We start from the raw sequence: 11,033 nt of genomic DNA, 5'->3' as shown, positions 1-11,033 counted from the left end.
GTTGTCTGGAAAAAACCTTCTCATATTAAGTTGAGATGTGGGAGGGGGTTTGAAGATAGGGAATTAGATTTTTTGAGCTCTCAAACCATGACAGGCTTTAAGGATATATACAAGTTTTTCTGGGTGACAGCTAGGAGCACTTAGAAAGCACAGCCAAAGGCTGCAAGACTAATATATAAATCCATGAGCTTTCCAGCTGGTGAAGTAAGGTATCAGAGAGGGATAGAGGCTTCTCTATCTCCAATACTGCTTAAAAGGAAGTGACTTTCTTTTCTACCCTCTCCTATCTGTTGATGGACTTCTTTGATGAGACTTTCAGCATTTAGTTGAACACTGTTATGTTAAGCCTGGGTAAAGGGATATGTTTCCACTAGACAAGACATAAAAAGAACTGTGATCTGAGACATACCCTTGCCTTTGAGGGTTCTGGCAGACACCCCCTACCTGAAAGTGCTGGTTTGAGCAGTTCTTAGTTGGAGGTGGCTAAATGACACTATTGACCATGCAGAAATCATGGTTCCAGGTCATTTAAAACTTTCTCAGACACCTCCACATGATGCTGAGATCTCAGTATGTCTTACCAGAAACTCACTCCCATGTCTGCATTATGTGATCAAGATTTTCAGAAGAAATACTGTGACATGATCAAGGACTGCATGTGCTTCAACAAGGTCCCAGTTAAGCTTAGGAACCTGATAGTAGCTGAATAATAAAGGCACACTGAATAATCTGGACTCAAACAATTAAATATGAATTTCCGTATCACCCATCCAAAACAAGAAATACAAGTCATGTTTTGAGGACATAGGAGTCTCTCCTGGGGATCACTGCCTTGAAACAGACGCTAGAAGTGCTGGCAACTAAGCAGCTAAGAATAACTCCTTAGGGTGACACTGTGGTCAGACGTGGAACATAATTTATGCAGTCAAAGTAAAAATTCCCTGTTTCACCATACAAGAACTCTACACTACATCGTTTGGGTGACTGCTTCTCAGATACCAAGCCCAGTTTTAGCGTCCTCAGAGAATGCTGACAGAGCTCACTTAAGAGAAAATGAAGAAAGAATCCCATAATCACTCTCATTAAACACATTTTAAAAACCCCTTAATTTTAGCAAAGATTTCCCCTTGTGACTCAGGCAAGTTTCTTAATGTCTTGGTCGGTCTAATAAAATATATATGCTGAACAGAAATTCAATAACAGCAAACAAAGAAAGAGCCAAAATCAAGTCAGAAAGTGAAGGGAGACAAATTCAGAAAGAACTACTCTTAGCAATGCATTTTTAGACATCAGAACACATACCCAGGCTGGACAATTAGTGGAACAGCAAACTTTATTGAACACATTAAGACAGCAAGCATGGCAATGGATACACAAAGGAGATGCCATTTCCAACAGCAAATTTGAAAATTTCTTATGCTGGTGACAAAGCTGAAGACCACAATTCAATGTCCTGAATATTTTCACATTTGGGTGACTTTTTGATATTTTGCTGCAGCAATCCTGCCAAACTAGTCCAACCACTGCCTGCAACAAGGATAGACTGCAAATGAGAAAGGCATCTTTTACAAAGACTGAAACAAACAGGACAAAACTCAGCTGACACATTTTGGCAGCTGTTGTGTTTATTATCAGCAGCTTTTGAAAGTAAACTCAAAACAGTGCCATAACATTTTTTACTTAGAATGAGCTCAAGACCACAAAGTGAAATGATTAGACAATTCTGAGAAAAAAAATAGAGTTGTCAAAGTGTGTTGCATAAGGGAAAGGTCTAAACATAAATAGGAATGGCTTTGACAGAAATTTCTGCTTGAAAGTATGCAAAGGTCGCAACTTAGTTGTTTCAAAAAAGGACTAAGGATAAATGGGAAAAATACATTATTCTCCTGTTTTCTGAAATATTTTTTTCCTGTAGCTTTTGTGTTAGCTCTAGTCTTCAGTGTTCTGTTGACTGAAATGCAATGCTATATAAGACACTTTGAGAAAGCAAGCAAGTTATTCCCTTTATTTGACTGTTGCTCTCATAAAACAAACAAAAAAAATCTGCAGTGGATGGATTTTCTTCTTTAAATACTGAATTGAAAGTCATTGTGATGACTTTTGACAGCATTCAAATTAAAGTACTTAACCTTAAACTATCTGTTTAAAGCCTGACTTGTATAGCACCTTTTTAATAGACTGGAAAGCCAATCTGATGACAACAAGAACCCAAATTCTGTTCCATGCAGGGAGCCAATTTATTCCAATTACTTCTGTCTGGAAAAGTGGAAACAACAAAGTAATAGATATTTCACCATGTTACTTTAAACAAAGATAGGCTTTGATCTGTATGAAACTAAGTTTGAGCTCAGTAAGTAACAAGTAGAACTTGAGTTATTACAAACAAGGGCATTTTGGGCCCCTTTCTATGCTCAGTCCATGGATGGCAGGATGCTGCCTGGAGCTAATGGATTTTTCCAGCTGCCAGCAAGCAACCTCAGGGCACCAAGCCCACTTGTGTACTCAGCATGGAAATCCAGTTCCAAGGTAATATGATCAACCTCCCAGAGTCAGTAGGTTTGTGAGTCTTGTGGCCAGATTACTTTTTAATTCATGTGTGTTAGTGTTCCCTAAAATCGGGAGAAAAAGACTCACCAGGCAATTATTAGTATAGACAAGATACAGAGCAGGTCTTTAATGAAGGCCTTCTGGTGCAAGGAGTACAAAGGTGCATGTCCAGGAGTTCTACAATTTATGGTCTAATACAAGAACTATTCGCCCCCAGATCCTCCCCAAATCTGCCCCTCTGACACGCCTCCCTGAAAACTGAGTTGGAGGTCCCAAGATCCCTTTCTTCCATCTTCCTCTTCTTCACAACATGTACTGTCTCTGGAGTTTCTCCAAGGTTCTGGGCTTGAAGGTTGCTTTGACTATGAAGGTATCTTTCTCAGCCCTGGGATGCGTATGTTCTTAAACAGAATGTGTTTACTATAGTCCTGCCTTGAAAGGAGCCTAAACAAGCCTAAAGAATTTAGAAAATTCAATATGAAATGGGGGAATAGGGTTTGTTAAGTGATAACTACTATTCTAAAGTGACAGACTGTACAGCTATACTAAAAAATCTATATTTACTACACAGCTACTTTAAAATCTATGAAAAGCTAAAAATCCTAAAAATTCTGAGGCATCATTACAATACTACAAAATTCCCTCCTACTTCAAGAATGATTTACAATTAATCTGTGCTCTGCATACTCCAGAAAATCCATGTCACAAAGAAAACTGAGCTAAGGAACTAAAGAGTTCCTACTCCAGTGTCTAAGACCAGGCAGGAGTTCACACTGCATTCTTTCCAAGACTTAAAGGAATCAATAGCATTCCCTCCTATTGCATCTACCTCTTTTTTGTAAAACTCAGAGGAAATTCATTATCTTAGTGATATCTATTCTCACAACTTCAGCCGACTTTGGTTGATGAACTCAGAAGGTTTTGGGGCCAAGTTAAATAGACAGTGACCAAATGCAATCCTCCTCAAGAAACCAGGTTAAAAAGGAATCCTAAGGAATTACTACTACTTACCTTCTTTATAGTCTTCCTTTTTTGGACTTGACTTTGGCTTTGCCAACTGCCTACATTAAGAAAGAGGACAGAGGAAAGGAGAAAAGAATTGTTGAATTAGAAGTATTGTAAAGAAATGTTATATGGCATTGCATTGTATAGTTCCCCCTTGAGACTTCAAGGAGACTCCCTCAGGGAACTTCACCAGGTTTATAATCTGGTGCTCCACATCATGCAAAGAAAAGCCTGCAGACCCCAAAGAGGATTCAGACCCCAAGTCTGCTACAGACCATATGAACACATTTCTTGAAGAACAGATGTTATTCAAGAAACTTTTAAAAGAAGAGTGAGCCTAGTTCTAAGGCACTGGCCCTGACATTAACATACTCATATTCCCCTGCAGACTTTTAGTAGTAAATTTACCATGACATGACTCACTGTGCATGCTTCTCTTTTCATTGTATAAATTTAACAGGGATTGAACACCTAGAAATACAATATCTCATAAACTGTCGACTGACATTTTCCCTTAATATTTCCAGGCTTTTGTCAAAGCTAGAGTCTGAACAGGATGTCATGACAAGCCTCACTCCAAGATAGGGCTCTGCTGAAGAGTAGACCATTTCTGAGTTGGATCTGGTTTGTCTTTATTTTCCACAGAAATTCAAAACAGCCTGAAGAGATGATCCTAACTTGGAAAGAGCAGAGAAGAGTTTTAGCTTTTGAAGGCTATGTTAAAAACACAGAACTCCTCAAAGTGAAATTAATCAGTTATTCGATTAGCAAAACTGAGATGCAGAAAGCACAGGCTACTTGATATCCTTTAGAGTCATGTAAGTTGTCTCTTTTTTTACTAGGGTAGATCAAGACTATAAAAAGCTTAAGTAACATTTTCACCAGGTTAGGTTATCCGCTTTAATTAAGTACAAATGAGTCCTGATTTCTAAACAATTTTGGTTTTAAAGCATTCAAAGTAGTACTTATAAATACTTGACTAAGGAGTATTTCACAGGCACTTCAGGCCAGTTAGAATGCACTCAGAGGTCACGTACATTTTGTGTCGAGCACCGGTTTTTACGAATTTTTGTCATCAAAATGGTGAGTGCTCTCTCTGTGACCATTATCACAACTAAAGCAAAGAAGTCTCTAAGCTAATCTTCATAAGATAACTTTTCAGATAAGAAACTGAATCAAAATAAACGGGGAAGGGAAAGACAAATACAGCAAATCACAAGACGGTGCAGAAAGTTTCTATTTCCCAGGCCTGCAGGTGCCCCAGGGACTGGCTCTCGCACGCTGGCACAGCCCCCGGGAGCAGGGCTTGTGCTGAGCCCCCTTCAGCCGCGGCACGGCCAGAAACGGGGGTGGCGCTGGGGTGGCCCGTCCGGCTGCGACAACGCCTCCGACGGCATCCGCGGGCGCTCACCTCAACACTCGATTCTCCCCTTTTCTCCCTCGACGGGATCCGATCTCCGGTGCTTTCGCGCGGGGACTCAGCTTTCCCAGCTCATCCCAACAGCTCCGAAGGCTCCCGGCCGGCAGCGGAACGCCCACGTCGACGGTTCCTCCTCTGTGTTCCCGGCTCACATGCACCGCCTCCCGCCCCCCGCCCCGGTACTCACGGCCCCGTCAGCTCTCCAGACACCCCTGATCCCGCGGCTCTGGCGGCGGCCGGAACCCGCCTGGAACATCCAGATGCGGCGGCTACTGAGCGGGGGGGGTACGAACTCGGAGCTGGAGCCCTGGAGGTGGGGTGCCGCGCACCCTGCCCGCCCCTGCACCGGCTGCTGCTGGGGAGGGCCGCCGGGCGGCGGGAACGGGGCAGGGAGTGCCCCGACACCCACCCCCGGGAGACGACAGGCAGCCGGAGTCACAAGCGCTGTGTCTTACTCCTGGCCTCTCGGCTCGATTCTCTTCATTAGAAATGAAGTTGGAGGAAAAAAATAAGCAGTTCTCGTGTATTACAGTGACAGATTCTTACAGAATCAATACCTTTAGAAGAATTTCATGTTGCTTTCATGAAAAGAAAATATTGTTGTCACGAAACAAGTTCTTTCATCCAGTGTGCAAGAAGCCGATCCACACACAGAGTCGAGGTATTTGATTTATTTGCAGAAATTATCCACAAAGCCAGCATACTGAGTATCACAACATTTCACTATTCTTAGCAAAGACACTAATGTTCATTGGCTCCAAATTCCATAGTCCTCTTATTAATTAGTCTTCTGTTGGTTAAATAATTCTGTCACTTCACATGCCCACATGCTCAATCTTCTTTTGAGCTAGTGCCCTTCTTACTTCAGACGGTGTCTTCCTTTCTTGAACCGGTGGGCACGGTCTCCTACTGTCAGAATTACCCTTACTTAGTTTCACAAGATAGCCTTGTTTTGTTCCTTATAATCTGGTGTTACCTTAGTCGTTTTGCCAAGTGTCACTGGTTCTGTTATGTCTGGTTTCAGTTACGTGCTTAAAGTTTCTTTCTTCTATTCTTTTTTCTCTACCTGTTACAATTACTGAGACATGATAAACACAACTTATCTATTTGGGAGCCATATATGAACATTACAGTATGTGAAGTATGCTGAAGTCAAGTATCACAGCCAACTGAGGGCTGCAATTTCTTTCTTCATTTCCTAATAAAAAAAAAGACAAATTATATTCAGTTTGAATATAAGCTTGATAACTCTGTTTACTTCTTCATCAAAGAATCAAGAATCTGTACGTACATACAGTTGTTAGTAATATTTAGCCAATGTGCTACCACCATCCCAACATCCTTCTAGACCCATTAGCTTCAAACTCATCCTTAGGCACCCAAAATAGAGAGTAGGCTAGAGAGACTGCAGGGATCTGTATCAAGGGACAATGGATATCTATCAACGGTACTTTGAACAATGAGGAAGAAGATAGTTCCTGAAGAGCCACCACTGAAAGCTGGAGCTGTTCTGTTCTGCACTCTGAACAGTATTTGAGGACTTGTTAAAGTCTCTCTCTTCATACAGTAGTGATTGCTTCTGACTGACTTGCACAGCCACTCTGAATAGGAGATATTTTTTGATTTAAGCTTAAGGTAAAAGAAATCAAACAAAGAAATCAGGTCCAGTCACAAAAGCTGACAAGCCCTGATATAACATAAACAAATCCCTTCCTGTTCCAAAACACATCAGTATGCTAGATGAGAGAAGGGTGCATTTTTCAGGAATGGCCTCCCTGAATCCAAATAATTCTCAGTGCTTCACAGTCAGAACAGACCATCCATTCTAACTCTTTATCAGACATTGAAGAAGAGATCGAGATGATCAGGGCTAAAAAAGAAGAGACTGCCTCTTTTGTTTCAAGGCAGAGTGAGAGGCATAAAGAATTTTATCTATTCTCAGGCACAAGCATCTGAAAGACAAATGGATTCCAGGAAGCTGAAGACAGACTATCCAACCTGTCTAAATCAACTCAGTACTGAGAATGCCTTACTGGGGTCATGGGTACCCATGAAAGATTTCTGCCAAGTTATGACAACTCAGAAAACCTCTCTTAGAGGAAGAGATTAAAGAGTTGGACTCAGTGGCATCAAACCATCATAGGCAGAAAGCTCCCCACATGTAAAATTAAAGATGCTTGAGCTGTGTGAGTTAAAGAGAAAGTATACTGAGACTAAAGTCTCAGATTCTTGTAATATTTCATACTTAATTTGTTTTCAAGAATGAAATGACTACTACACAAGTGTTACCATGTGTGACTGCCTACAAGGGAAGAAAGAGGAAGTGGCAGACTGAGAAAAGAACCCTCCTTTCTCAGCCTTCCATCCCTGAAAAGGTTCTGGAGAAGGCATAGTGGGGTCGACTGCTTTGAGAGGTCTGTGGGGGTGGCCCCATTGTCTTCAAGCCTATTCCTGCTGGAACTGCCAGCAATATTAAGCTATTAGAGTATGTCCAAAGGAGGGCAACAAAGATGGTGAAGGGCCTTGAGGGGAAGCCTTATGAGGAGCAGCTGAGCTCATTTGTTCTGTTTAGTCTGGAGAAGAGGAGACTTAGAGGAGACCTCATCACACTCTACAACTTCCTCATGAGAGGGAGAGGAGGGGTAGACACTGCTCTCTTCTCTGTGGTAAGCAGTGACAGAACCCAATGGAGTGGCCTGAAGTTGTGTCAGGGAAGTTGTGTTAGGGTGGATATTAGAATAAGGTTCTTCATACAGAGGGTGATTGGGCACTGGAACAGGCTCCCCAAAAAAAGTGATCACAGCACCAAGCCTATCTGAGTTCAAGAGGTGTTTGGACAACACAGCACATGATGTGACTTGGGGATGGTCCTGTGCAGGGCCAAGAGTTGAACTTGATGATCCCTGTGAGTCTCTTCCAACTCAGCATATTCTGTGAATTATGCCAAATACAAACTATGGTTTTGCAATATAGATAAATGTCTTCCAGACTAAAATGAAAAAGTCTTGTAACACAGGCAACTAAGCAGTAAAGAGTAATGCTAAATAAGTACTATGTTCACAGTGCACACATACATAGGCATAATAGACACACACACATAACAGTGTGTGACAGAAAGTGTTATATAACAAAAAACTTACCGTCACTAATTCAGTTTTGTCAGCATCATCTCGATGTCGGTAAATGCACAGGCTAAGGATAGAATATAGTTTTTCCATGCTCGATATACTGACGCTTTCAGTTGCCTCAACAATAGAATCCAACACTTGCTGAAGAAAAAAAAAGTGGAAATTACAGTTTCGAATAGCACAAAATATGTCCTACTTTCTTATATTGTTAAAGAAAAGTGGCACTTCAGAGAACTGATTAAATATCTGACAAGATTTAACTTGAGAAAATGGGTTAATTTTTCACACTTCAGAGAAAAGGAAGGCTTAAAGTTCAGACAATACTTTTTTACTCATCATTCTATGATATCAACAATCATAATTGACAATTAACTGCCCCCAGAACAGCAGGGAACAACACAATCCAGTTTGTCATAGAGTAGCTACCACAGCAAAGCCACAATTGCATTTCATTAGAATGTCATACAGGGCCCTGGAAAATGTGTCTTTGGAAGCCTGGCTACAGATCTTCCAGATACAGCTGTGTCAGTCAGAAATGGAAGCATCCTTAGGTGCCCACCTTTACCCATTAGCTGAATGTGTACTGTGCCTAACATCAGTTAGCTCCTACCTTTCAACTCAAGAGACTAGCAGAGAGACTCCCTGTAGCAAATTACCAATCTCTCACACAGTCCTTTCTGTTACCAAAGATGTGAATGTGATAATCTCTGAGAAAGCAACACTAACATGCTAGCAGCAGCACTGCTGGGGCTGTACAGTAGCTCTGTGTTGTGTGAGGCTGTGAAAATGTAGCTTAAGACAGCAACCTCAACAAATGAAAATATTACTGCCTCACAACCACTTACCACTAACTCAGCCTCCCTCAGATCAGCTAGCACAAGATCTGAGCATTCCTCTCATGTCAGATGTGAGATAAGACACACAAAAACCATGCAGCATGCTTTCAGCTGCTGCAGACACAAAAGGTAGGGCATGACAGAGGTGTGTGGCCAGCATCGCATGTGATACTATTTCTAATTGCTGCCACATAGGTAACTGTATGCTCTTCTATTTCATCAAGTTCTACGCCTATTACCAAGCAAATAAACAAAAAAAACCCCAGCAACCAAAGCAACCAACCGAACAAATAATCAAAATCCCCACCCCATACAAAACCAGGAAGCTATATTTTGGAGGTTCATCCAGCTTCTTAACTGCAGGTGAGTTCCAAAGAACTTCTCTGGTACAAGCAGCAAGTTCCAGTGGCACCCATGTTAATTAAACAAGTTTTTTAAAAAGACATGTTTCATGATTGTTGCTCTCTCCTCACAGCTGAAAAATACATATAAGCTGAACCATCTGTAAGGGCTCTACCACATGATTTCCCCAGTGGGCAATAACTTCAGAGCACATGCTGTTAGCAGCCTGAGTTTGGAAAAACATATGTGGCTTCTCTCCATGCACAGGCAGACACGAACAAGAAAACCACCTGAAATTTGCTTATTTAGGACACCAGCTTTAAAAAGATACTTTCACCTCTAAAAATTAAGTCACAGCTTAAAAATGTGACAGAAATTATGTGGACAAACCTCTTCAGCAAAGGGGATTCCACTCTGGTCACATTGTCTTCATGCAGAAGAAACATCCAAATAATACTCCCTTTCTCAGGCAGGTAAACAGCAGCAGCATCTGCTTTGACCAACCTCCAGTACTTCAATGTAGCAATTTCCCACATTTCTGTCACAACAATATCCCCTGAAGACCAGGTTCTTCTTCTACCCTCTCCAGTTCATGCAAATAAATCTCTTTTACCCCCTGCATCTAGGCCCAATTTTGACCCTTTCCCCAACTCTAATCTAGGATAACAACTTTTCTCCTATAGGGAACTGGAATAACTTATGACACTATAACTGTGTGAATGCAAAATTCTAACTCTAGATTTTGAAATAATTTGGGAAAAGCAGGTATTAATATTTTAACCAGGATGAGCTTAAAGTCAACCTGCTATCTTCAGGTTTAAAGCCATGACTGCTAAAAATCAAGGTCCTTTTCCATTTCCTAATAAGTGAAAGCATGCAAACAGCAAAACAAAACAACATCCTCCTAATATATCGTAAAAACTGCTAAGACATTAATAACCAATAGCACAAGGAGATTGTCAGTGGGCTATCTTAAAATTTAACACGCCCTTTTACATTAAAAATTAGGAAGAGAACCCTGTCTCCTAAAATATAATTCACCAAAAGCAAGAGCAGCAGTCTAGAACAGCTGTAGAAACAACAATTGCATGTTGAATTATTTCACAAGCTGTATATCCCTCCCATAAATTGCTTGAAATTGCATTGGTTAGCAAACAACTTAATTTACAACTACACAGGTAACAAGAAAACTGACACTGTCTTGTGTCAGTATTAACAAAATTGAAATTAGACTTATTCTGAGCTCAGAGTAATCCACAAACACTCCCTGTGCCTGAATTTTCATTGCTTTCCTGTCACATACTCGCAGTTGCTCATCCACCTGAGAACATCTCGCATGAGTCACACGGTGTACCCGTGAATCTGGAATGACACAGATTTCTTAAGTCAAGATTTCTCTTTATCTGGAATACAGTATCAGTGAAGGTACTGTATATACAGAGTACTGTATATAAAGTACCTCTCTGTAATAACAGAGAAAACACAGAAAAATGACTGATAGAAAATTACCACCAAAGCAAATACTGTAGTAGCTATTAACTTACAGTAGCAAAGTTTTATGAGTAGAATATCCTCACCTGCATTGGTTTTTGATGCAGGAGGTTCAGCAGCTTGCTTCATGACCAAATCCTCAAAAAACCCTCTTCTTTCAGCACAGGTAGGCCGCGGGATTTTGAAAACTTCTTCACGATTATTATCAAACAATGCTTTTATCTAGAGCATGAGAGGAAAAGACATTTCAGACGTAAGGCCACA

General features: G+C 41.0%; 1 protein-coding gene across 1 annotated transcript in view; it reads right to left on the bottom strand.

Moving 5' to 3' along the window:
- Positions 1 to 6,088: 6,088 nt before the first annotated feature.
- The window catches only part of LOC103763042 (ATPase family AAA domain-containing protein 2-like), a 20,797-nt gene continuing 15,852 nt past the window's right edge, over positions 6,089 to 11,033 (bottom strand). Inside the window, exons 14-17 of the mRNA XM_029959292.1 lie at positions 10,856 to 10,991; positions 10,582 to 10,640; positions 8,113 to 8,241; positions 6,089 to 6,170 (exon numbers count right to left, since the gene is read on the bottom strand). Of these exons, the coding sequence (XP_029815152.1) occupies positions 6,132 to 6,170; positions 8,113 to 8,241; positions 10,582 to 10,640; positions 10,856 to 10,991 (363 nt within the window). The 3' untranslated portion in view covers positions 6,089 to 6,131. The remainder of the gene's footprint in view (positions 6,171 to 8,112; positions 8,242 to 10,581; positions 10,641 to 10,855; positions 10,992 to 11,033) is intronic.

The sequence above is a fragment of the Manacus vitellinus genome, unplaced genomic scaffold (genome assembly GCF_001715985.3).
Source record: "Manacus vitellinus isolate BGI_N305 unplaced genomic scaffold, ASM171598v3 scaffold_1_pilon, whole genome shotgun sequence".
Taxonomy (NCBI): Eukaryota; Metazoa; Chordata; class Aves; order Passeriformes; family Pipridae; genus Manacus; species Manacus vitellinus.
This window is presented reverse-complemented; position numbering and strand designations above follow the sequence as displayed.